Below are 22367 nucleotides of genomic sequence, written 5' to 3'. Positions count from 1 at the left end.
TTTTCTAGTGGAAAATTTAGAGGTATTTTTATTTTGGAGTTCAATAGTTATGACCTTTAAAAACATTAAGTACCAATAATTATTATGAAACTGACACATTTGTACATTCAGGGAAGTAAAGGAAAGGGCTGTGGATTTGAAACCATAGGACCTGGGTTCCAGTTTAGATCTGTGTGATCTTGGGCAAGTCATTTAATCATTCCAGGCTTCAGGAAAATGAGAAGTTGTACTAGAAAGCCTCCAAGGTCCTTCCCAGCTCCAAGTCTATGGGTCCTGTGAACCCGGTGAAGAGTAAATGTTCTGGAAGAGCATTTTTTGTTCTCATCTCACATTGTGCTTTACCAAGTAATATTACTGGAGATGGGGGCTGTCTGTTGAAATGATGTTGTATCTAATTTCCCATGGAAGCTATGTTATGATAGGGGGTTATTTTCCTAACCAAGAGCCTAATGCCCAGCTTTTTATAAGAAAAACTAGAACATTTAATCAACTATAAGTGATATCCCACTACATGGTCTGAAGTTGTCTGAAGTATATAAGTCAGCAAGTCACTATTCACATGCAATCATATTCAGTGATACAATATCAGTATACTTTGTGAAGTTCATATTGTCTTTATAAACCCTGCTTTATGCTATATACTGGAAGGCTGAGGAAAATCTTTTTTTTTTTGGCCTGTAATTTTAAAAAATTTAATAGTATTTTATTTTTTCTAATTACATGTAAAGATAATTTTCAACATTCATTTTTCATAAGATTTTAAGTTGCAAATTTTTCTCCTTCCCTCCCCTTCCCCAAGATGGCAAACAATCTGATATAGGTTACATATGTGTAGTCATGTAAAACATATTTCCACATTAGTATGTTGTAAAATAAGAAATAGAACAAAAGGAAAAATCCAGGAAAAATGTGAAAATAATATGCTTTGATTTGCATTCAGACTCCCTTCAGTTCTTTCTCTGAATGTGGAGAGCATATTCCATAAGTCTTTTGTAATTTTCTTGGATCATTGTATTGCTGAGAAGAGCTAAGTCAATCATAGTTGATCATTGCACAATATTACTGTTACTTTGTACAATATTCTCCTGGTTCTGCTCACTTCACTCAGCATCAGTTCGTGTAAGTCTTCCCAGGTTTTTCTGAAATCCGCTTGCTTATCATTTCTTATAGCACAATAGTATTCCATTACAATCACGTACCACAACTTGTGCAGCCATTCCCCAATTGATGGGCATCCCCTCAATTTCCGATTCTTCGTCACCACAAGAAGAGCTACTATAAATATTTTTCTACATGTAGGTTGAGGAAAATCTTAATTGTCTTCTTATACATCAGCTTCCTCTCCTTTATGCACTCTGCATTCCATCAACACCAACCTCCTTGTTGTTCCCTGAAAAAGAAATTCCAACTCCCAACTCCAAGTTTTTTTACTGGCTGTCCCCAATGCCTGGAATGTTCTCCCTCCTCATCTCCACCTTCTGGCTTCCTACAGGTCTCAACTAAAGCCCCACTTTCTAAATGAAACCTTTCCTGATCCCCCTTAATTCTATTGCATTTGCTGATTATTTCCAATTTATCCTGTCCGTAGCTTGTATGTATATGGTTGTTTATATGTTGTCTTCTTTAGAATGCCATCTCCTTGAGAGCAGAGACCATCTTTAGCCTTTCTTTGTAATCACAGTGTTTCTATTCCCACCATTCGTAGTCCTGACAATTATAATCTAAAACCAAATATATGCTGTCCCTGATAAACTCAACGTAGGAAAACATTTATACAGTCATAAAGAATTTTGTTCTAAAAGTCTTAATCCTCTCTAAGTTGCAAATATGAATAGCACCATTTCTGAACTCCCACATTGGACACACACAATACACCACAGTAAGTGTTGAAATGTTTACCTCTGCCAGTGATTTGTCACCTGTTGTCTGTGTGAGCTCCAACCTGGTGCCCAGCAAGGCTGAGTACTAATTTCCAAACTTTGAGAAAAGGTCCATGGTTTGAAATGTATTAGGAAAACCAACAACTTGATTCCTAATGGCTGGAGAATTTCTAAGGAAGAAAAAAAGGATTTATTGACTGACAGCACAACATACCTCTCTGAATCAGTGACAGCCCAAAGTGGCCTTATGTGTCCTCAAAACTTTTCTTAAAAATATCAGACAGTTTTTTAACATTCAGTTCAGCAATTAGCATTTATTAAGTACTTACTATGTGCTAGATATTGTGTTGAGTGCTAGGGATACATAGAGGTAAAAACAAGTATCTGCTCTCAAAGAGCTCAATGGAGGAGACTTGTACAAACAAGCCATATGTAAGATAAATGGGAAATAATTAACAGAAGGAAGGCACTAGAATTAAGAGGGACTGGGAAAGGCTTCTTGTAGAAGGTGAGATTTTAGTTGGTACTTGAAGGAAGTGGGGGAAGCCAGGAGTTAGAGATGTGAAAGGAGAGCATTCCAGGCATGGGGGACAGCCAGAGGAAATGTCTGGAGCTGAGAGATAGAATGTCTCTTTCATGGAATAGCAGGGAGGCCAGTGTCACTGGATCGAAGAGTACACATCAGGGAGCAAGGTAGAAGAAGGCTGGAAAGGTAAAGGGGGGAGGGGTAGATTATGAAGAGCCTTGAACACCAGAGGATTTTTATATTTGATTCTGGAGGTGATGGGGGCGGGCCGGGGAGAGCCAAGGGTGTTTATTGAGCAGGAGGGTGACATGGTTTGACCTGTGCTTTAGGAAAGTCACTTCGGCAGCTGAATGGAGTGTAGACGAGAGAAGGAAGAGACTTATGGCAGTTTTGCTTTAAATGTGTCCCCTGTCTTTTTGCCTATTTCGAGTTCAGACTGTTTTGAAACAGTGGACAGAAGGGTCAGGTTCTTATGCTCCTTGGTGTTCATAGCAAAGAGGCTACAGCTTGCTTTGTAAATAAAATGGTTTTGGCAGTGAATCTGACCAGTCTTTGTGACAGTTAACAACCTACACAAATCTCAAGGGGTTTCTTTTTGTTGGCTGAATTTTATCAGGTTTAAAAATGGATGATAAACTTCTTTGTGACTAGTAAATATTTCCCCCAAAGAAGGACAGAATGTAAAAGAAGCCGAAGGTCAGTATTTTCTTAGAGTCTTCTTTTCTATTTCTCCTTTTCAAACATCAGTGAATTTTACTTTCTTCAACCTTTGCCTTTTTCCCCCTTAAATTATTCCATGTAACCTTTGGTCCCTTCTTTGGGGTGTTTCTTAGGCAAGTGTCTTAAACAATCACTAGCTGAAATGTAAACTAAAAAAAGAATGGAGGTATTTGAAGAGAAAAGCATAAAGAGGCCATCATTCTTCATGTATTATGTAGAAATTCAATAACAGAAATTAAATTAGAGGTTGGGGAAGAGGCTAGTTCTTAGGAATCATCTAGACCAGTGTTATCAAATTCAAATAGGAATGGAGGTCACTAAATCATACATAAGGATCCCTGTGGGCTGCATATTGACTTAGGAAAACTACATATTAACATTATCTATGTTTTATTGTATTTTCATTTATTTTGTTAAACATTTTCCAATTACATTTTAATCGAATTTGGACATGCTCAGGAATATCATGGGCCCCAAGTTGCCAGAGAGCCACATGTTTGACAGGTCTGATCTAGTTCAACCACTTGTTTAATAATGATAATAATAATGACAATTTATTTATAGTCTTTTAAGGTTTGCAAAGTAATTTACATATATTATCTCATTTAAACTCCCAACAACCATTTGTGGGAGCTGCTATTATTCTCATCATTTTGCAGATGAAGAAATTGAGGCTTAAAGAGGTTAAATGACTCACACAAGGTCCTAGAGATAGTAAGTTTCTAAGACAGGATTCAAACTCAGATCTTCTTGATACCAACTGAGTCACTCTGTGCATTCCCTCTGTCCATCCATAGCTTCTTGAATCCAGATACGAGTCCACAACCTCTGCTTTTACTACTCTATCATCCTGCCAAATTTAGTTTATTTAGAGCTTTTTAGAAACCATATCTACTGCACTGGTAGGACCCAAATATCTGTGATAGAACAAGAGACCTTGAATCCAGGCACAGTGTTAATGGGGGAAGGAGCTGGAATCCAAATGCACTCAAGATAAATCAGGGCCTGGCAAAGAAAGCCTGTGTGTCTTTATTTTTTTCCTCCCCTTTCATGCGGTGTAGGGGTAGTAACTCCCTTCCCATCCTGGGACCAGCTGAGATTACTGCCTGTCACCAGTTTTGGAATGAGAGTCAAGGCTCAGAATTGTTAAGAAACTTGAGAAAATTCATTTCGTTGCTTACACCATGTCAGCGGGAACTTTCAGGTCTTTGTTGTGTGGCAGACAATTAGCTACTTGTTTTAACAACTCTGACATTCACTTTTCAATCTCCACCAAAACCGAACCCCCCATTCTTATTCCTTCACGTGCAGCTGCAGCCTTCTCTTTTCACACCTTCTGTCCACTCTCTTCCCCATGAAAACAGCACAGTTTGAATCATCAGCACAGCTTTCCAAAGGTTCTGTGCACGTATGCAGTTAATCCTCAAGCATTTATTAGGCACCTACTTCATGCCAGATAGGTGCTGGGGATGGAGATTCAGTCAAAAACAATGGGTCCTGTCATCAAGGACCTTCCATTTTGTCAGGTGAAACAACATGTACACGTATATAGATAGATTCACTATATATATATATATATATATATATATATATATATATATATATATGTAAAGTAATTTTGCAGGTGGGGAATAGCAGCAGAGGAATCAGGAAAGGAGGAGGCATTTGAACTGAGTTTTAAAGAAAGCTAAGCATTTGAAGACATGGTGGTGAGGAAGGAGTGTATTCCAACCAGGGGGAACGATGGAGATGGGGTGGGAGTGGAGAGGGTAACGTAGTGTTTGAGGAATAGCAAGTAATCTGGTGTAACAGAAAGTAGCGTGAGTGAGGGGAGGGATATATACTACACCTGGAAAATCACACTGGAGCCATGTGGTGTATTACATCCTAGAATCCCGGCTGTCCTATAGATATCTTAAACTCAGCATGTCCAAAGCTGAACTCCTCTTTCTCCCCCAAGCGCTTCCCTTTTCCTAAATTCCATATTACTGTTGAGGGTGCTAACATCTTTCAAGTTACCCAGACTCACTTAGCTCATCACTCTCTCTCACCACCACCACCCCCCATATCCAATCTTGCCACATCCTGCCTTCAAAACATCTCTTCTGTAGGGCCCCCTTCTCTCCTCTGACACTGCACGACCTCATCATCTCATGCCAGGGCTATTGCCAAAGCCTTCAGCCTCTCCTCAGCTATCCGAGTGATTTTCGTAAAGAACAGGTCTGACCATATCACTCCCCTCTTCAGTAAACTCCAGTGGCTCCTTACTACTTCTAGAACCAAATACAAAATCATCTCTTTGGCTTTTACAGCTCTTTATAACCTGATTCCTTCTTACTTTTCTGGGCTTCTTATTCCTTTCCACATAATCTGTAATTCAGCAATACTGGCCCCGTTCCTCTCCCCCACCCCCTACCTCTGCACAACAACAACCCATTTGCCAAATGCTGCCTTTTTGCTGCTTGTCCCTCACACTTGGAATTCTCTCCTTCTTCATCTCTGCCTCCTGGCTTCCCTCAAGTCTCAGCTAAAAACGTACCTTTTATAAGAAGGTATTAATCTCCTGATTAACGCTAATGCCTTTCCTCTGAGATTATCTCCAGTGTATCCCGTATATATCTTGTTTGTAACAGTTGTTTGCTTGTTGTATTCTGCATTAGATTATGAACTCCTTGAGGGCAGGGACTTTGTTGTCTCTCTTTGAATCCCCAGTGTTTAGCAAGGTGCCTGGTACATAATAGGTGCTTAATAAATGTTTATTGGCCTTAGGTAGTAGGAAACCACTGGAGCTTTTTGAGCAGGGGAGTGGGATGGCTAAAAATGTGCTTTAGGAACATCATTTTGGCAACTGTGTGGAAGATGATTTAGAGAGGAGAGAGACTGGAGGCAAAGAGACAATCAGAAGCAATAATTTAGGCAAGAAGGTTTAAATTTTTTTCTCCTATTACATGTAAAAACAATTTTAAATATATTTTTTTTAAGTTTTGAGTTCCAAATTCTCTCCCTTTTTCTCTTACCATCCCCTCCCTGAGATGGCAAGCAATTCGATATAGGTTATATATGTTCAGTCATGCAAAATATAGTTTGTATTAGTCATATTATAAAAGAAAACAGAAACAAAAAAGCTCCGTGAAAAACATAAAGTAAAAAAGTATGCTTTGATCTGCATTCAAATTCCATCACTTCTTTCTCTGGAGTTGGGTAGCATTTTTCATCATAAGTCCTTCAGATTGGTCTTAGATCCTCGTATTGCTGTAGCTAAGCTATTCACAGTTGATCATCATACAATGTTGCTGTTAGCATGTACAATGGTCTCCTCATCCTTAGACAAGGATTTTTTCGGGCTTGATTAGGATGGTGCATACATGAGTGGAGAGAAGGGGGTAGATATGAGAGACGTTGGAAAGGTAGAATTAACAAGGTATGGCAGTTGATTGAACATTGAGAGGTAAAGGAGAGGGAAGAGCCAAATGTGTTTAAAGTTGCAAATCTCAGTGAAAAAAGAAAATAGGACCCAGGTCAGAGCCTTGGACTACACTTGCAGCATGCGCTAAAAACTATGACTCACCAATCACAGATCCAACCAAGGAGATTGAGGAGTAAACAGATAACAGAGAAACAAGAGAAAACCGTTCCAGTAAAACTCCAGAGAGAGGTGGTCAGTGTATTATATGAAAAATGTGTATTAAAAAGAATGAATTTTTGATGCATTTGAATTTTTGAAAGTTCTTGAATACTTAACTTTTTAGTTTTCTTCCTAAGTAAGTTGATTGTGGAAAAGGAATAGCAAATAAAATATAAATTCACCATACTTTCTTCAAATTTATTTTATAATCAATTAAAACTCCAGTAACAGAAGAGGGCTTAGGTTCATCTACTATAGTCCCAGTCTTTCTAACTCTGAGGCTAGCCCTTCATCTCCTATGCTGTGCTTGTCTCTCTGATGTTCAATAAGTGTTTATTGAATTCAACTGACTTTTGTATATACTCATTTCCCAACAAGGTAGGCCTTTTCAGTGCCTTTACTGTTTTTACATTTATAAGTAGGAGGCACCTATAGACTATCCAGTTGTAAATATCTGATAGGTGGTTAATTGTTCTGGAAATGCAGCTCTGAGCACAGAAAAATCAGGGTAAGCTGCTTTCAGGCTTGATGCTTTTAGCCCTAGACTATTCTGTAGGGGTTTGAGACCTGTTAATTCTCTGAGATCTTTTGTTAACTGATTGGTGATCTAATCTTGAGTTATGCATAAAGCAAAGTATATCCATAATGTAGAGCAAGACTAATCATCTTGGGCTTATGGGTCTTGTGAGAATAATGTTAGTGAGCAGAAAGGCACCTTCGTTTATATGGCCAGTCTTTGGGGAGTCAAATACAGAGCTTTTTTCCTAGACTTGAAATTACCTTCATTATATTTTGTTCCCCCAGAAAAGCACAACCATTTTTCAACTCATACTGAACTCAATTCAAGTACATATAAAAAAGCCTACTAGGTTCCCAGCACTGTGCTAAATGAACTAAGGATTCTAAGTATGGCCAGGCCTCAATATTTGTGCTTTTGCTAAGTGGCCTAATTACATAATACAGGATTCATTTTGAATCTGCCTCTATGACATTCAAGGACAGTTGAGGAGTGTGATGCCATTACTGTATTTCCCAATTATTTGTCGAAATGGCTTAACTTGCCTCTGTCAAAGGAGATAAGAAACATTGACTGTCCAAGCATTTTTAGTAAATGACTCGTTGCTCCTTAAACAGAAGATTCAAGGCCACAGCCTCCCTGATTGTAAAACTTTATTGGTTTTTTTTTTTTGGTTTCTCGGAAGTCTGAAAAAGTAACACCAAAAATATTTCTGCTAATAGGTAATGCTGTTTATTTACATGAGACCTAGAGGAGGGCTTTTTTGTTAAGTTTTTAACTTTTATAATTCTAGCAACGCAAACTGATTCAATTCAACTAGCATTTGTTGAAACCCTACTATGTGCCAGCTATTATCCTGGACAGTAGGGATACAAAGAAAAAAAAATGAACTAGTTATAAGATCATTGAGCTAAAAAGGGTCTTAGATGCCATCTGCTCCAACCTCGTCATTTTTACAGATGAAAAAACTTGAAGAGACTTGAACAAAGTCAAATAGGTGACAGAATAGTAAGAATAGTAAGTGACAGAAGCAGGATTCACACATAGATCTGCTGACTTCAAATCCAGCATTCTCTCCACTCTACTACACCCTCGAGAAGGTTATATTCTAGTTGGGGGGAAACCCTCTGGTAAGTAAGTATAGGTAAAATGTTATAGATTATGTACCAAAAAGCAAAGTTGTAGAAATAAAGTAAAGGGCTTATAGTCCAAATCAGAGATGCATCCCAATTATTGAGCACCTTCTATGAATTAATTTTTAAAAACCTTAGCTGGGATGGAGACTCTTCTATGCCTATATGCTACAAGATAAAGGTATATTTCTGAAAAGAGGGGAGCTAGGTGGCATAGTGGATAGAGTGCTGTGCCTGGAGTCAGGGAGACCTGAGTTCAAATCTGGCCTCAGACACTTACTAGCTATGTGACTCTAGGCAAATCACTTAACCCTGTTTGCCTCAGTTTCCTCATCTATAAAATGAGCTGGAGAAGGAAACCACCCCAGCATCTTTGCCAAGAAGACCCCAAATGGGGTCATAAACAGCAACAGTTTTTGAAAAGGCCTGTCTAATTCGGGGCCAATCAAAGGTCATGAGAATGGACCTAGAAAGGTTTGATAATGGGATTCATCTCTAATTGTGGGTGATTCCTGATCTGAAAGGAAAGCTTTATCCATCTGGGGACCAGTTTAGTGAGTCATGCTTGACTATATTGTGAGCCTATCCAAATTGGCTTTGGGGGAACATTAATGAGCAACAGGGCCTGTTTTAGCAGAAGTTCTATTAAGATTTAGTTCACTGCTGTCCTTACTCTACTTCCTTCCATCTGAATACTCTTACAGTAGCCTCTTAAAGACTTTTTGTTGTGGTTATTCAGTCATTTCAGTTTTGTCTGACTCTTCATGAAGCCATTTGGGGTTTTCTTGGCAAAGATACTGGAGTGGTTTGCCATTTCCTTCTCCGGCTCATTTTACAGATGAGGAAACCGAGGCAAACAGGGTAAAGTGACTTGCCCAGGGCCACAGAGCTAGTACTTATCTGAGGCCAGATTTGAACTCAGGAAAAGGAGTCTTCCTAACTCCAGGCACAGCACTCTATCCATTGTACTTGCCTAGCTGCCCAGTCTTAAACACTATACATCTGTTTTGGAAAGACAATCTGATCCTAGGGGCAGCTAGACAGTACAGTGGGCCTGGAGACAGAACAATCTGAGTTCAAATGTGGCCTCAGACACTTGCTAGCTGGGTGACCCTGGCAAATAATTTCTTCTCTGTTTGCCTTGGTTTTGCCATGTTTAAAAATAAGGATAATAGAAGAGAATAATAGATAATAGAATCTATCTCCCCAGATTTTGTGAGGATCAAACGAGATCACATTTGTAATGTGCTTGGCACAGTACCTAGCACGGAGTAGGTGCTATATGTTAGCTATTTTTATTGTTATTGTCGTTTTTGCCATTAGCCACCTAAAAAGCTCTGGGTTTGGGAGTCAGGAGCCTTGAAATATAGAGTACTAGTTCTGCCACTAACTAACATAAGGTCATAACCTTAAGCCAGAGGTCAGCACTGAACTAGGATTCAGAAAAGGAATTGTCATTCCAGCCATATTACTTACTATCACATGTCACTTAACCTCCATGAACTTCAGTTTCCTTACCTGCAAAATGGACACAGCCATGCCTATCCTGTCCTGGAAACCTTGCAGAATAAATTTGAGTGGGAAAAAAAAAAAACAAGACACTCTATGCGAAAGTATTTTCTAAATGGCACAGAGGCATTGTGTGTTTGTTCATGTGTGTCCTGAGCACTTCCTTTGTGTATAGCGTTGTGTTAGGCACTATGCTAGATATTCCTTGATGTTGTCCTCAAGATACTTGCAACCTGGGATAGTATATAAAACATACACGGATAAGCTTAAGTTTAAGAGAAGAAACTTAAATATAAGAAGAAGTAAATAAAGGAAAGCAATGAACTAGACCCTAATAGAATATCTGCTCACATAGACACTTGTTTATGAATCATCACCCCAATTAATTGTAATACATAGTAAAATAATAATGGCTATATAACAGGTATGTAAAATTCTGTGTGAGTTCAAATGTCATTGCCAACTGAGGGAAATCGGGGCTCATGTCATGGGAGAAGTAGGTCCTGAAGGATAAGTTTTCCCAGGAGGCTAGGCAGAGATTGTGGGTAGCAGGGATGTGTTCTGGGGATAGGGAAGGATGGGGTAAGTAAAGATCCGGAAACAAAACCCAAAATAGGAGGCCTGTTTTTGAAGAGAGGAGCAACAGGATGCGTACGATAAGACAGTTACTCTCGTAGCATTCTCTGGGATGGATTGGATGAGGGAAAATAGTTATATGAGTACTGCAGCAATCCAGGTAAAAGGTAATGAGGGCCTGTGCTAGGATAGAGGGAGTATAAAGCATAGAAAGAATGGTACAGATACAGGAAAGATAGAATTGACAGGATCTGGCAAATTGGAAAGGGTGAGGGAGAAGCAAGAATCGCAGACTCATCTCAGGGAGCTCACATCCAGGTAGAGGAGACATGTAGATAACTATGTCCGTGTTAATATCACACACATATACATACAGGGAAAGAGAGAGAGTGTGTGTAAATGGGAGGCGATCTCAGAGAAGGCACTGGTAGCCGAGGTGGATACAGAAAAACCTCCTGCTGAAGGTAGGATTTGAACTCAATCATGAAGGAAGCCAGGGAACCAAGGCAGTGGAGGTGAAAATGGAGAACATTTCAGGCATGGGAGAGAGCCAGTGTATAGGCAGGTTTCTACCAGCATATTATCTTAGGAGTCCTTTTCCTTTTGTCTATAATAATAACAATAATAACAATATATTTATAACATTAATAAGCCTGTTATTGCTACTATTTTGGCCCAAGCCTTTGTGTTTTCTCAGCTTCCTAACTAGTCTTCCCACTCCTAGCTTCTCCCTGCTCTAGTCCATCCCATATATGGCAGACAGTTAACCTTCCTAATTCCTAATTCAAAGCTTCTGATTACTTTCCTGCTTAAAAATCATCACTTGTTCTCCTTTTGCCTAAAGAATCATTCAGTCACAGAATGTGAGTCAGAAGGGGCCCTAGCAACCATTTACCCGACTCCTAGCTGAAAAGGAATACACTCTACCATCCAGCCTATGCTTCACAACTTCTTGTGAAGGTTAACCCGTTCGAGTTTTAGAGAGCTTTAGTTGTTAGGATATGTTTCCCTATGTTAGGCCTAGGTTAGCCTCTGCCCCTCTCACCTATTCCTTTTAGTCCAAACAGAACAAATCTGAATCTCTTCTACCTAGACCTTAAGGTACTTGAAAACTGCTTTCATGCTCTCCCTGCCAAAAAAATTTTTTTTCCCTGGGGTAAACATCTCTACTTCTTTGAACTGATCCCTCATAAAAGTGGAGCTTAAGGACCTTTGCTGCGATGGCTTCCCCTCTGCAGATGAAGTCAAGCCTGTTAGCTTGAACTCACCAAAGACAGATGTACTGTCTTACCATCTCCCTACTAACTTCGTATTAATCTGTTTTTGTCCCGTTTCTTTCCTGTCCTTTATAGTCCAAAGATCATTCTCCTTGGCAGAGAAAATGAACAGAATAAATGAGCAGCATTACCTTCCCCATCTCCCTTCCTTCCCTGCCCCTCCCCCGCCACACACACACACACACACACACACACACACACACACACACACACGGGCACATGCATTGTCCAGTATTATTGTCCCATTCATGCCAACCAGTGATCCTATCTTTGGAGGAGATATTCCCTTCACCATCTTAGCACCTTCTACCACTTTCAGAAATACGATGGCCAGAACAGAATGTAATATTGCAGATGTGGTCTGACCAGAGCATAGGACACCCTTCTTCCAGATATCATACTTCTATTAATTTAGCCTAAGACCACATGAAATCACAGGTTTTCTAACAGGGAAGTTTGAAGAATTATTTTCAGATCTTACTGAATAACAAAAATGTTTCCTCATCTGCATCCCTTTAACTCCTCTGCCCTGTAAACATTTGCTGTTTTTCTGTATAACAATGATATATTTTGGTCATAGTTTAGGAAAATCATTTTATATAAAATTTCATTATGTAACTTTTCTAGGATGAATTATGAGTGATTATAGTCTTTCTGTGTGACATCTAGTCCTTGATCACTCTTCATGTTTTTTTTTCTTTAAAGCAGAGGTTCTTAAACTATTTTGGGGGTCATAGTTCCTTTTAAAAGTCTAGTGAAACCTATGGACCCCTTCTCAAGTCCAGGCAACAATCATTTATTAAGCTCCTTCTGTGTACCAGACACTGGGCTAAGCAGAGCAATGTTTTTAAATGCACAAAATAAAATGCATAGGATTACAAAGGAAACCAATTATATTTAAATAAAAAATGTATTTTTTGCTATCCAAGTTCATGGACCCTCCTGAAATCTATCCATGGATTCCTTTGAGGGGGTGGTCTGTGAATCCCAGATTGAGAACCCCTGCTTTAAAGGAAGATCCTAGAGTTGATGACCAACATGAAGAGAAATTCCAGTGGACAGAGACCAGTAGAATGAAAATAAATGGGAAGAGTGTGTTTGACTGGTCAAGCAAGAGTTAACTGGGCAGTGACTCCCTGGAGAGGCTGTTTACAAAAGTTTATGGCTTGGGTGTGAATTGGCTATTTAAGAGTGGGTCTATCCTCTCCTGCACTTCTCCCCGGAGCTGCCAGGAACCCTGTCAAAGGACCCAGCCAACCATGGGAGGCCTTTTTCCATTCTCAATAGGATTGTTTTAAAAGCAAAAGAGCTTTATTTTTTTTAAAGTCTCTAAAAATATGGTTGTGATCAACTGTTTGCTCTTCCAGTGTGTGTGTGGACAACCCTTGCCAGTGGCAGACTCAGAGGTAGGTCGATTTGGCTTCTTTGGGGGGAAGATTTGTTTGCTTTTCTTTGACACCCACCAAGGAGTTCAAAGTAGAACCAAGAATGGAAGACTTTTTCGCTGAGATTAGACTTAGGTAGTTTTTCTTTTTTTTTTTTTTCCCCTGAGCTAGATAAACTTGGCTAACGTTGTTTACTTTTTGAAAATAGTTCAAGGTTCTCATTTGTCTTCCAGGTCTATTTCTTTCTGACGGGACTGAAATCGTTAGTGCTAACTGAAATCTGAGCAAAATCTTCCCTCAGTCCTTGGGTTAGAAATTAAATAGACTCAAACCTAACAGGTATTTTCCTGCAAACTAATCTTTCTGTGGACCCTAAGACGCTGCTCTGCTCTCTGAGAGTTTACAGGAATGAGCAGCAGGTTTAGGCAGAGCCATTAAATGGGCTCTCTTAAATGCCACCTGTACCAGGACAATGGCTGAGATTTGAGGCATATTGCATTAAAAAGATTAATCCAATCACTGCTGCTGGTGGTATTTGATTTCCCTGCTTTGGGGAATACATAGCATCATTGAGCTGAGATCATTTCCTGAAATATGTTTGAGTCCTCTGTAGGATTTGTTACCTGCACAGCTAAGCTGGGCTATTGTTTTCCTAAATCCATTTCCTTATTTTTCAGCTTCAGCGAAGAAAACCTGGCTCTTTTTTGCGTAAGAATAAGAAAAAAGGAAATTCATCATCAGTTTGGGCTGGCTTTGGTGGACCTTGCCCAGATCTGATCTCTGGGGCCTCTAAATACCCCAGCTTTTCTCTCTCTCTCTCTCTCTCTCTCTCTCTCTCTCTCTCTCTCTCTCTCTCTCTGTCTCTCTCTGTGTCTCTCTCTCTCTCTCTCTCCTCTCTCTCTCTCTCTCTCTCTCTTTCTCTCTCTCTCTCTCTCTCTCTCTCTCTCTCTCTCTCTCTCTCTCTCTCTCTTTCTCTCCCTCTCTCCCTCTCTATCTCCCCCTCTCTCTCCGTCTCCTTCTCTCTCTCTTCTTTATCTCTCTTTCTCCAGGTCTCTGTTAGAGTGGTTGCAATTGATTTCATTCTCACTATTCACTCAAGCTGCCTAAATGATTTAATCTTGAAGCAAAATGGTCAAAAAGAATAATTTTCAGGGGAGAAAAAGAGTTGAAATTTCTACCATTTCTTAACAGCCCACCTTTTTTGACAATGTCTATTGGAATAATGATATTGAATTCTGGATTGCCTTAGGACAGATAGAAGCAGTGGGGAGCATTTCATACTGTTAAGGGCTGACAGTATTTCCTCCTCACCTTATTTTCCATATTTATTATTATTATTATGAGAGGCAGTGTGTTGTAGTGGATAGAGAGCTGAATGGAGCATCCTGGAATCAGGAAGACGTAGGTTCAAATCCTGTTTTTGACCCTGAACAAGTCACTTGAACCTCTCTCCGCTCTGGGCAGCTAACTCTAAGACTGTAGATTGCAGACAAGGTGTCAACTTGCATTAATGAAGGGAATTTCCTCTTCTGGGAGGTCCCTATAACAACGAAGTAACAAATCCAGTCTCTATACCTATCCCTTTTCGTGATACGTTGGTTCTGATGAAATAAATACTTCTAAGTGCTTTTGAGCTTTTATATTGACCTACAAATCTCTTCTTCCTGCTTGAGCTTTTCCATTCTAAAAATTAGAATCTCTTTGGGAGAGATTTACCCAGAACACAATGTGGATGGCAGACCGAGACACAGTACAAAGAAAAATCAGACATTTGTTTTAAATTTCAATTTTTTTTCATTCCTGTTGGTTTTAGAGTCTCTAAGCTTCTCTCCTAGGTTATAAGTAGGTATGACCACTGAGAAAATGGGGTAGGTTTCCATTGTCCTGGCCTTTGAATGCCATTGGTTCATTCAAAAATTTTTTTTTTCTTAATGTTTTTAAGAGGTAAAAAAGCAGAAAGGTCAACTTGTAAACCCTGCATAAGTTGCTATCTTTTCATCTTCTCAGTTTTGGGGCCACTCATTATCCCAAGGTAGTCAGGACTGCTAAGTTTGGTAATTTATCACAGTGCTGTCCTTTGGTTTGGGGATTGTCTGGCCTAGGGAGGGCTTCTATAAACCCTCTTCCCCTCTGTACCCCATGTAACTTACTAGCTGCTCTCTTCTTCCCTTCCCCCGTGTCCTGGGGTAGCTTTTGCCTTTTCATCCATTTTGTATCTATAGAAGTACTAGGAAGGAGGCCAGAGAGACGTGGCATGATGCCTACTTAAACTTGCTGTGTACTCCCTGATCTGTCTTCCTTTTACCACCATTGTGGCTACCACCTTTCATTGCTTCCGTTATACAGCTGAGCCATACTCAGCCTTCATATTGCAGGAGATATGACTAAACACCACTCACTGAACAAACAGTCATTCATTGCCCACTCTATGCAGAGCCTTATGCCAGGTGGTAGGAGAAATGCAGTGTTTCCATTACACTAGCCCCTACCCTTTTGGAGGTTACAGTCTTTTTGGAGGATGACCTAAGTACAGGTAGCTGTAATATACAGTATTACACAATGAGTGCATTAGAGGGTGTTATGGAAGGACATATTTATGTTGTTTTTCTCTAATGTGTCTAGTTATAAGGGTAAGGTCTTAACTCTAGACAGAGGCAGGGGCAGGGGAAAGACTGTAGATTTTGACATCAAAGGCCTTAGGTTCAAATGTCACCTCTGCTACTTACCACCTGTGACACGTTTGGCAAGCCATTAGTCTGTCCAAGACTCCATTTCCTCATCCATAAAATGAGGTGGATGGATTGCATGACCCCTGAGGTTCCTTACAGCCTCAAGTCTATGATTCTTTGGACCTAAGACTTTGTGGAGGAGGAGTCAGCACTTTAAAGAGAAGTAAAACTTATTTCCAGAAGCAAACCTATGGACTTTTGAATTATACCAGTCAATCTAGGTCAGGGCACACTTCTGGATAATAGTTATTCTATCTTATCTTTAAAAGGATCATCTGATGTGAATGAAGTGCTTTGAATGTTTAGGAAATAATTACCTAAGAATCAGAGAATCTTGAATTGGAAGAAGTCTTCGAATTCATCTAGTTCAAAGGCCTGTTTTTTTCAGATGAGGAAACTGAGGATCAGTGACTTCTGATATCACACTGCTATTGAGTAGCCACTAATAAATGCATTCTACAGTATTGACCCTGAAGTAGCCTTGCACGCTTCTGGTCTGCACCTGTGATTTCACAGGTATAGAGTTGTGAGCAAACTCCCTCTAGCAATGTGGATCAGCAACATTTTTTGGAACAGCTAGGGGCCCGAAGTAGATGCAGCACTGGGCCTGGAGTCAGGAAGACTTGAGTTCAAATCCATCCTTAGACACTTAGTGTGACGCTGGGCAAGTTACTTAACCTCCACCTCAATTTCCTTATCTTTAAAATGGGAATGATAATAATAGCCCCTACCTCCCATTGTTGTTGTGAGGATCAAATGAAATAAAGATTATAAAGTGCTTGGGACGGTATTTGGCATGGAGTAAGAGCTATATAAATGTGAACTACTATTATTATTCTGAAACTTATAGTCTTAGAGAGTTGCTTGATCATTAAGAAGTTAAGAGGCTTGCCCAGGGTCACACAACCAATATGTGTCAGAGGTGGGGCCTTGAACCCAAAGCTTTGTGACCTAGGAACAGCTCCCTATCTACTTTGCCACACTGCCAGTGTTGGGCTTAATCTTCTTAAGACACCTTCTGTTTCAGATTAACCTATGTGTTACCATAAGAAAATATTTCAGAATAGCAAAGTACTCCATTGTAAACTCATTTCTTCTACCCGCTATTTCCTTAGGCTAGTCTGTTGTTCCATAAATTTAGTCTGACTACCGCAGCAGGATAAATGATGGTCCAATCCACGTGCGCTTTATTAACACCGGTGCTCTTTTTTTAAAAAAAAAAACTTGTTTTTTTTATCACCGATATCACTGACTAATCCTTCCAGCAAAATGACTCCAGGTTAAGTTATGGTTTTAATTCTGTCTGGAACTAAAATTGGATTGATTTATTTAAGTTTGTGTCTTAGTCAAGTCTTTACTTTCCAGTACACAAGTCACACTAAAAAAAAAAATAGCCAAATAAGCCAAGGGTTCCTTCAAGGAGGGCTGATGGCATAGGGAGGGGGTTGGAGCTGTTGTTTCACTTTGCTTTAAATTTCTCTAGACATTTAAGCTCACTTAACTTGTTCACATTTGAAAAGGTTGTTACTGATGAACAGTGGAGGAAGTCTTCCTCTCAGGATGAAGAAAAGACCGAGCCACAAAGAGTCACAAGAAGGAGATGGGGTTCTGGAAAAAGATCTCGACCTAGGCCTCTCTCTGATTATAGTCAGTTGACAAGCAGAAGCTTCTCCATTCCTGAAGACTCGGTTGCCATGGAAACCCAGAAACTGGACTGTGTGGATGGAGGAAACCAGCAGAGTGTGGCCTCCTCTGACACCTCTGACCAAAATGTTTCTTTGGATTACCCAAGAGGATGCCGAAAAAGAAGACCCATCTCTGTGATAGGTGGGGTCAGCTTCTATGGGAACAACCAGACGGAAGAAATAGAAAATCTTCTGACCCAAGTAAGATCTGATGTGCTTCTTCCAAAGTCAACAAGCCCCAGTGTTCCTTCAGTCTCCTGGCCTTTGTCTTCAAGCTATAAAATAAACAGGATACTTCTCCTTTCTTCTCTTTCCCCCAAGTCTGATGTCAGCTGCTCTCAGCCTTTTCTTCCTGACTTTGTCTGAAGATATATTCTAATTAAAACTAACCAATCTGACCTCTGGATGCCTTTCACTAATGTTCTTTTTCTCTTTGGGGTAGTAAATCATTTATAAAGCATGTAAACAGGGAAAGTCCTGTAGTCTCCTATGTAGTAATAAGTAATTTGAATTTGATCTGGGGGAAAGTGACAAGAGATAAAGCTCTTACTGGAAGAATAAATTTGTTTTTCATTTTTAATATATAAGGACAGGAAGAAATTGAAGACAATTAGATGAGATTTTTTTTTTAAAAAAATAGGAAATAGAATTTTCTGGAATATACTTCCTTGATCACTTCTCCAGGTATATTGCCAATTTTCAATGGTTTATTAAGTGGTTAAAATTCTACTATTGGTCCTTTTGGCGTATATCAGGAAACCATTCAGCAGGATTGAACACCCTATTAATTGCCTAGACCTGTGCTAGGCATTGGGGGAGAGGCAGTGAAGTATAAGGCATGCTCCTTGTCCTAGATGCAGGGGTGGGGAACATGTGGCTCTTTAGGTCCTCGGGTGTGGCCCTTTGACTGAATGCAAACTTCATAGAACAAATCCCTTGAAAAAAGGAGATAAAACTTGGATTCAGTTAAAGGGCTACACTTGAGGACCTGGAGGGCCACACATGGCCTCGAGGCCACAGGTTCCCCACCCCTGTAGACTTAGAGAGACTTACAGCCTAGGTAGTAAACCAGGATCGACAAAGATGAAAAATTTTGAAAAGAATATAAAATTCATTTTTGTTAAACCTATTATCTAATATCATTAATTTCAGTTAGTCTTGACTTGGAAACTTTGAACTTTAAATTCTTAAAATTAAGAACTTAAAAAAATGAGGTGAAGAGTTTGTTTACATTGAAATCCTTAAGACATATATTTAAAAGTTTTGCTCCCAAAGAGGCAGCATGGAATAGTGAATAGAGGGGCCCTCTGAGACAATAAAGTCTGGGTTCAAGTCAGGCCTCTTATGTGACCCTAGGCAAGCCACCTATCATCTCTGTGCCCCAAGCTATTCTCTTAGACTATAAATTTCAGAGCAGTTGCTAATTCATGGTTTCTAGAGGGAGTTTTCATTACATCAATGAAATCATAGAACTGGTCAAGATAATACTAATTTTGAAAAAAAAATTGTACACTAGATGGAATATTAAATAATTGGAAGCTAAGCCTACTTTAAATATATATACATGAACATGTATATATGTCTGTATATACATATATGTGTGTGTATATTGTGTATATACATATATATTTATGACAGAGACAGAGAGTTTGTCAGGGAGCTCAGTATTGGGGGAATGAGTTTATTTTAGAATTTTCTTTGAATTTGCCCAATATAGGAAATTGGGAGACAAAAAAAGGAAAGGATAAACCTGCCCTAATTTAGTGTATATTTTAAAATCAAATCAAATTTGGCAGATCTGGTTTACAAGGAGGGAATGGCCATTCCAAGAAATGATTTAGTTGGTATAAATTTAGAAAAGACAAATAAATCCCAATTGCTTGCTCCCATTTTAAATAGACTTCATGTCAGCACACTTAATTTATGTGGAAGAGGAGACATGATATTGTCCATCAGATTACTTTCCAGATAATGGAAGAATCTTTTTTGGTGGGGGATGGGGATGGTGAGAAGGTTCTTCTTAAAAAGGTATTTTAACTTCTGATACTACATTTATCTGGAGAAACATCTTGAGAAATCTACAAGCTTCCTTCATAGATTTCTCTTTTTCTATTCTTCTCTATAATGCTTTGGCTTGGTATTATATACAATCGACAAATGACTCGTAGACTATATTCCTGTTTGAAGGATGATGGAATGTAGGCAAAAGCAGATTGTAAACAGCTGAAGAAGTGAGACTTTTAAAGTGCTGCTGAGAGTCAGTGCAAGCTGAGGTTTTTGACACCATTTGGTAGAGGATGTTTGAAATCTGTAATCAGCTTCAGGGTGAGAACCTTAATCTTGGCCATATTGTGCGAAAAGGATTACAAGAACTGTAACTTCTGGGACTCTTTGATTATTACTAATAACAACCTTTCATTTTCTTTTTATAGCCAGTAGTGAGGCCTCCAGTTCCAGCTCATCAAGTGCCACCATACAAAGCTGTTTCTGCCCGGTTCCGGCCATTCACATTTTCCCAAAGCACACCCATTGGACTGGACCGAGTTGGACGTAGACGGCAGATGAGAGCATCTAACAGTAAGTTTCATAGAGCTCTTAGAGATCACCATAGGAAAGGTCAGGAGGCATATTTTTTTCCAAGTATTATGACTTTGCCCTTTAAAAAATTTAAAAATCTTGTCTATCTGAACTTTTACATTTAAAAAAGGTGTTTTGATAATCGTTTGGGTGAAACGGACTGTTAGACTTGAAATGAGAAGATTTAGTCAAATTGATTCAACAAGCCTTTATTTAGCACCTACTACGTGCCAGGCACTATGCTAAGTGCTGGGAATACAAAGAAAAATAAAAATATTCCCTTGTCTCAAGGATCTCACATTCTAATGGGGAAGACAACATGAGTACAGCTATGTATGTTCGAGATACATTTCTCATAGAAGGAATGCAATCCCAGGGGGAAGGTCCAAGCATTGAGGGGGACTACGAAAGGTTTCTTGCAAAAGATGGTGTTGTAGTTGAGACTTAAAGGATGCCAGGGAAGACAGGAAGCAGAAAGAAGGAGGGTAGGCATTCAAGGCAGAGGTACAGCCAGGGCAAAGGCATGGATGAAATGTCTTGAGCAAGGAAAAGCAAGGAGGCTGGTGTCACTGAATCATGTGTGGAAATAGTCAAGTATAAGATGACTGGAAAGGAAGAAAAGGCTAGGTTAGGAGGGCTTTAAAGTCTCACTCTAAATTTTTTGTGTTGGGTTTTTTTTTAATCTCCTAAATTATAGTTGATTTCTAGAGTCAATCAATAGTTAGTTAAGGGAACGACTAGAAATACCATTTGGATGAAGAACTTGGCTTTAAATCAGAAGATTCTAAGTTCAATTATGGCTTATCTTTGCTTTTGAAAGTGTACGGGTCTGGGATACAGATGATGTAGATTTTAATCCAAATCCTTCTTCTGATTAACTTTGTGAATTTAGGTAGGTCATTTAACTTCCTGGTCCTCAGTTTCACACTCTCTCAGACTTGGAAGGAATCTCAAAGGCCATTTATTCAGCTTTGAAAAAAAATTAGAGAGGATCATAGATATAGGGCTAGAAAAGAACTTAGAGGCCACTTAGTGCACTTCACAGATGAGGAAACTAAGGTCCATAGAGGTTAAGTGAATTGCCCAAACTCACACAATAAATGTCAGATGTTGGATTTGACCTGGGTCCCCTGACTCTAGGATGGATCAGTGTTTGACCTGCTATACTGTACTGCCTCCCTCAATCCATACTTTTATAGAAATAACCTCCATAAAAATCAAGTCAATATGTTTATTGTCTACTAGGTGTTGAACACTATGTACTCTTCTAGGTGCTAGGGATATAAAGATAAAAATCTCTTGGGTTCAAAGAGTTTACTTTCCACTGGAGGGAAACAGTATGTACACAGATAAATAAATATGAATTAATTTGGGGATGAATTGGAGGGAACACTAAAATCTGAGAAAAGGAAAGACGTCTTGTACTGTAGGCGAGGGCTGTCCAACCTTAGGTTTTTATTGAAACAACAGACAGTATATTTTGATTTGCCATTTTAGTGAGAGCTCTGCAGCAGCTCAGCTTCCTTTACTAATGCATTTATGTAAATTTATATGCATGTAGGCGGGCTGCATAAATCTCACTGGGGGCTGCAGGTGACCAGTATTTTGGACAGCCCTGCTGTAGGAGATGGGACTTGATCTGGATTTCTCTCAAAGACCTCCATTGATAGGGATTTTACTATCTTTACAAGCCGCCCATTTCACTCTTAAAGGATTAGTTGTTAGGAATTCTTTTCTGTATCTCTCATTGAAATTTGCCTTTATGCTACTTCCTTTCCTACTTTTGCTCTCTGGGGCCAACTGAAAGCAGTTTAAACCCTCTTCCATATAATGACCCTTCAGATATTTGAAGCCAGCTTTTGTGTTCACCCACAGAGCCTCAGAGTTGGAAAAGACTTCAGAGGTTGACTTGTCTTACCCATGCCTGAAAAAGAATACTCTATATCACACCCAACAAGTGATCATCCAGCCTTTACTTGAGCATTTCCAATAAAGGGGAATCTAGTACCTCCTGGGGCAGCACATTCCATTTTGGATAGCTCTAATTATTAGGAAGTCATTCCTTACCTCAAATCTGAGTTTTTGTTTTTCATTTATTTTAGTCGTGTCTGACTCCTTGTGACCCCATTTATGGTTTTCTTGGCAAAGATACTAGAGTAGCTTGCCATTTTCTTCTCCAGCTCATTTTACAGATGAGGAAACTGAGGCAAACAGGGTTAAATGATTTC

The 22367-nt window shown here is 39.4% G+C and overlaps 1 protein-coding gene across 3 annotated transcripts in view; it reads left to right on the top strand.

Moving 5' to 3' along the window:
• Nucleotides 1–22367, top strand: part of SPATA13 (spermatogenesis associated 13) — a 130491-nt gene that overhangs the window by 47487 nt on the left and 60637 nt on the right. For 2 of the 3 annotated variants that reach the window (XM_036747123.1, XM_036747124.1), the window contains exons 3-4: nucleotides 17398–17763; nucleotides 19995–20139. In XM_036747123.1, the coding sequence (XP_036603018.1) occupies nucleotides 17398–17763; nucleotides 19995–20139 (511 nt within the window). Of the gene's footprint in view, nucleotides 1–12974; nucleotides 13170–17397; nucleotides 17764–19994; nucleotides 20140–22367 lie in introns of those variants that run through there. The other variant, XM_036747125.1, reaches the window with a different exon arrangement.

Source organism: Trichosurus vulpecula, chromosome 2 (genome assembly GCF_011100635.1).
Source record: "Trichosurus vulpecula isolate mTriVul1 chromosome 2, mTriVul1.pri, whole genome shotgun sequence".
Taxonomy (NCBI): domain Eukaryota; kingdom Metazoa; phylum Chordata; class Mammalia; order Diprotodontia; family Phalangeridae; genus Trichosurus; species Trichosurus vulpecula.
Note: the sequence above shows the minus strand (reverse complement) of the source record. Positions and strands in the feature narration are given on the sequence as shown.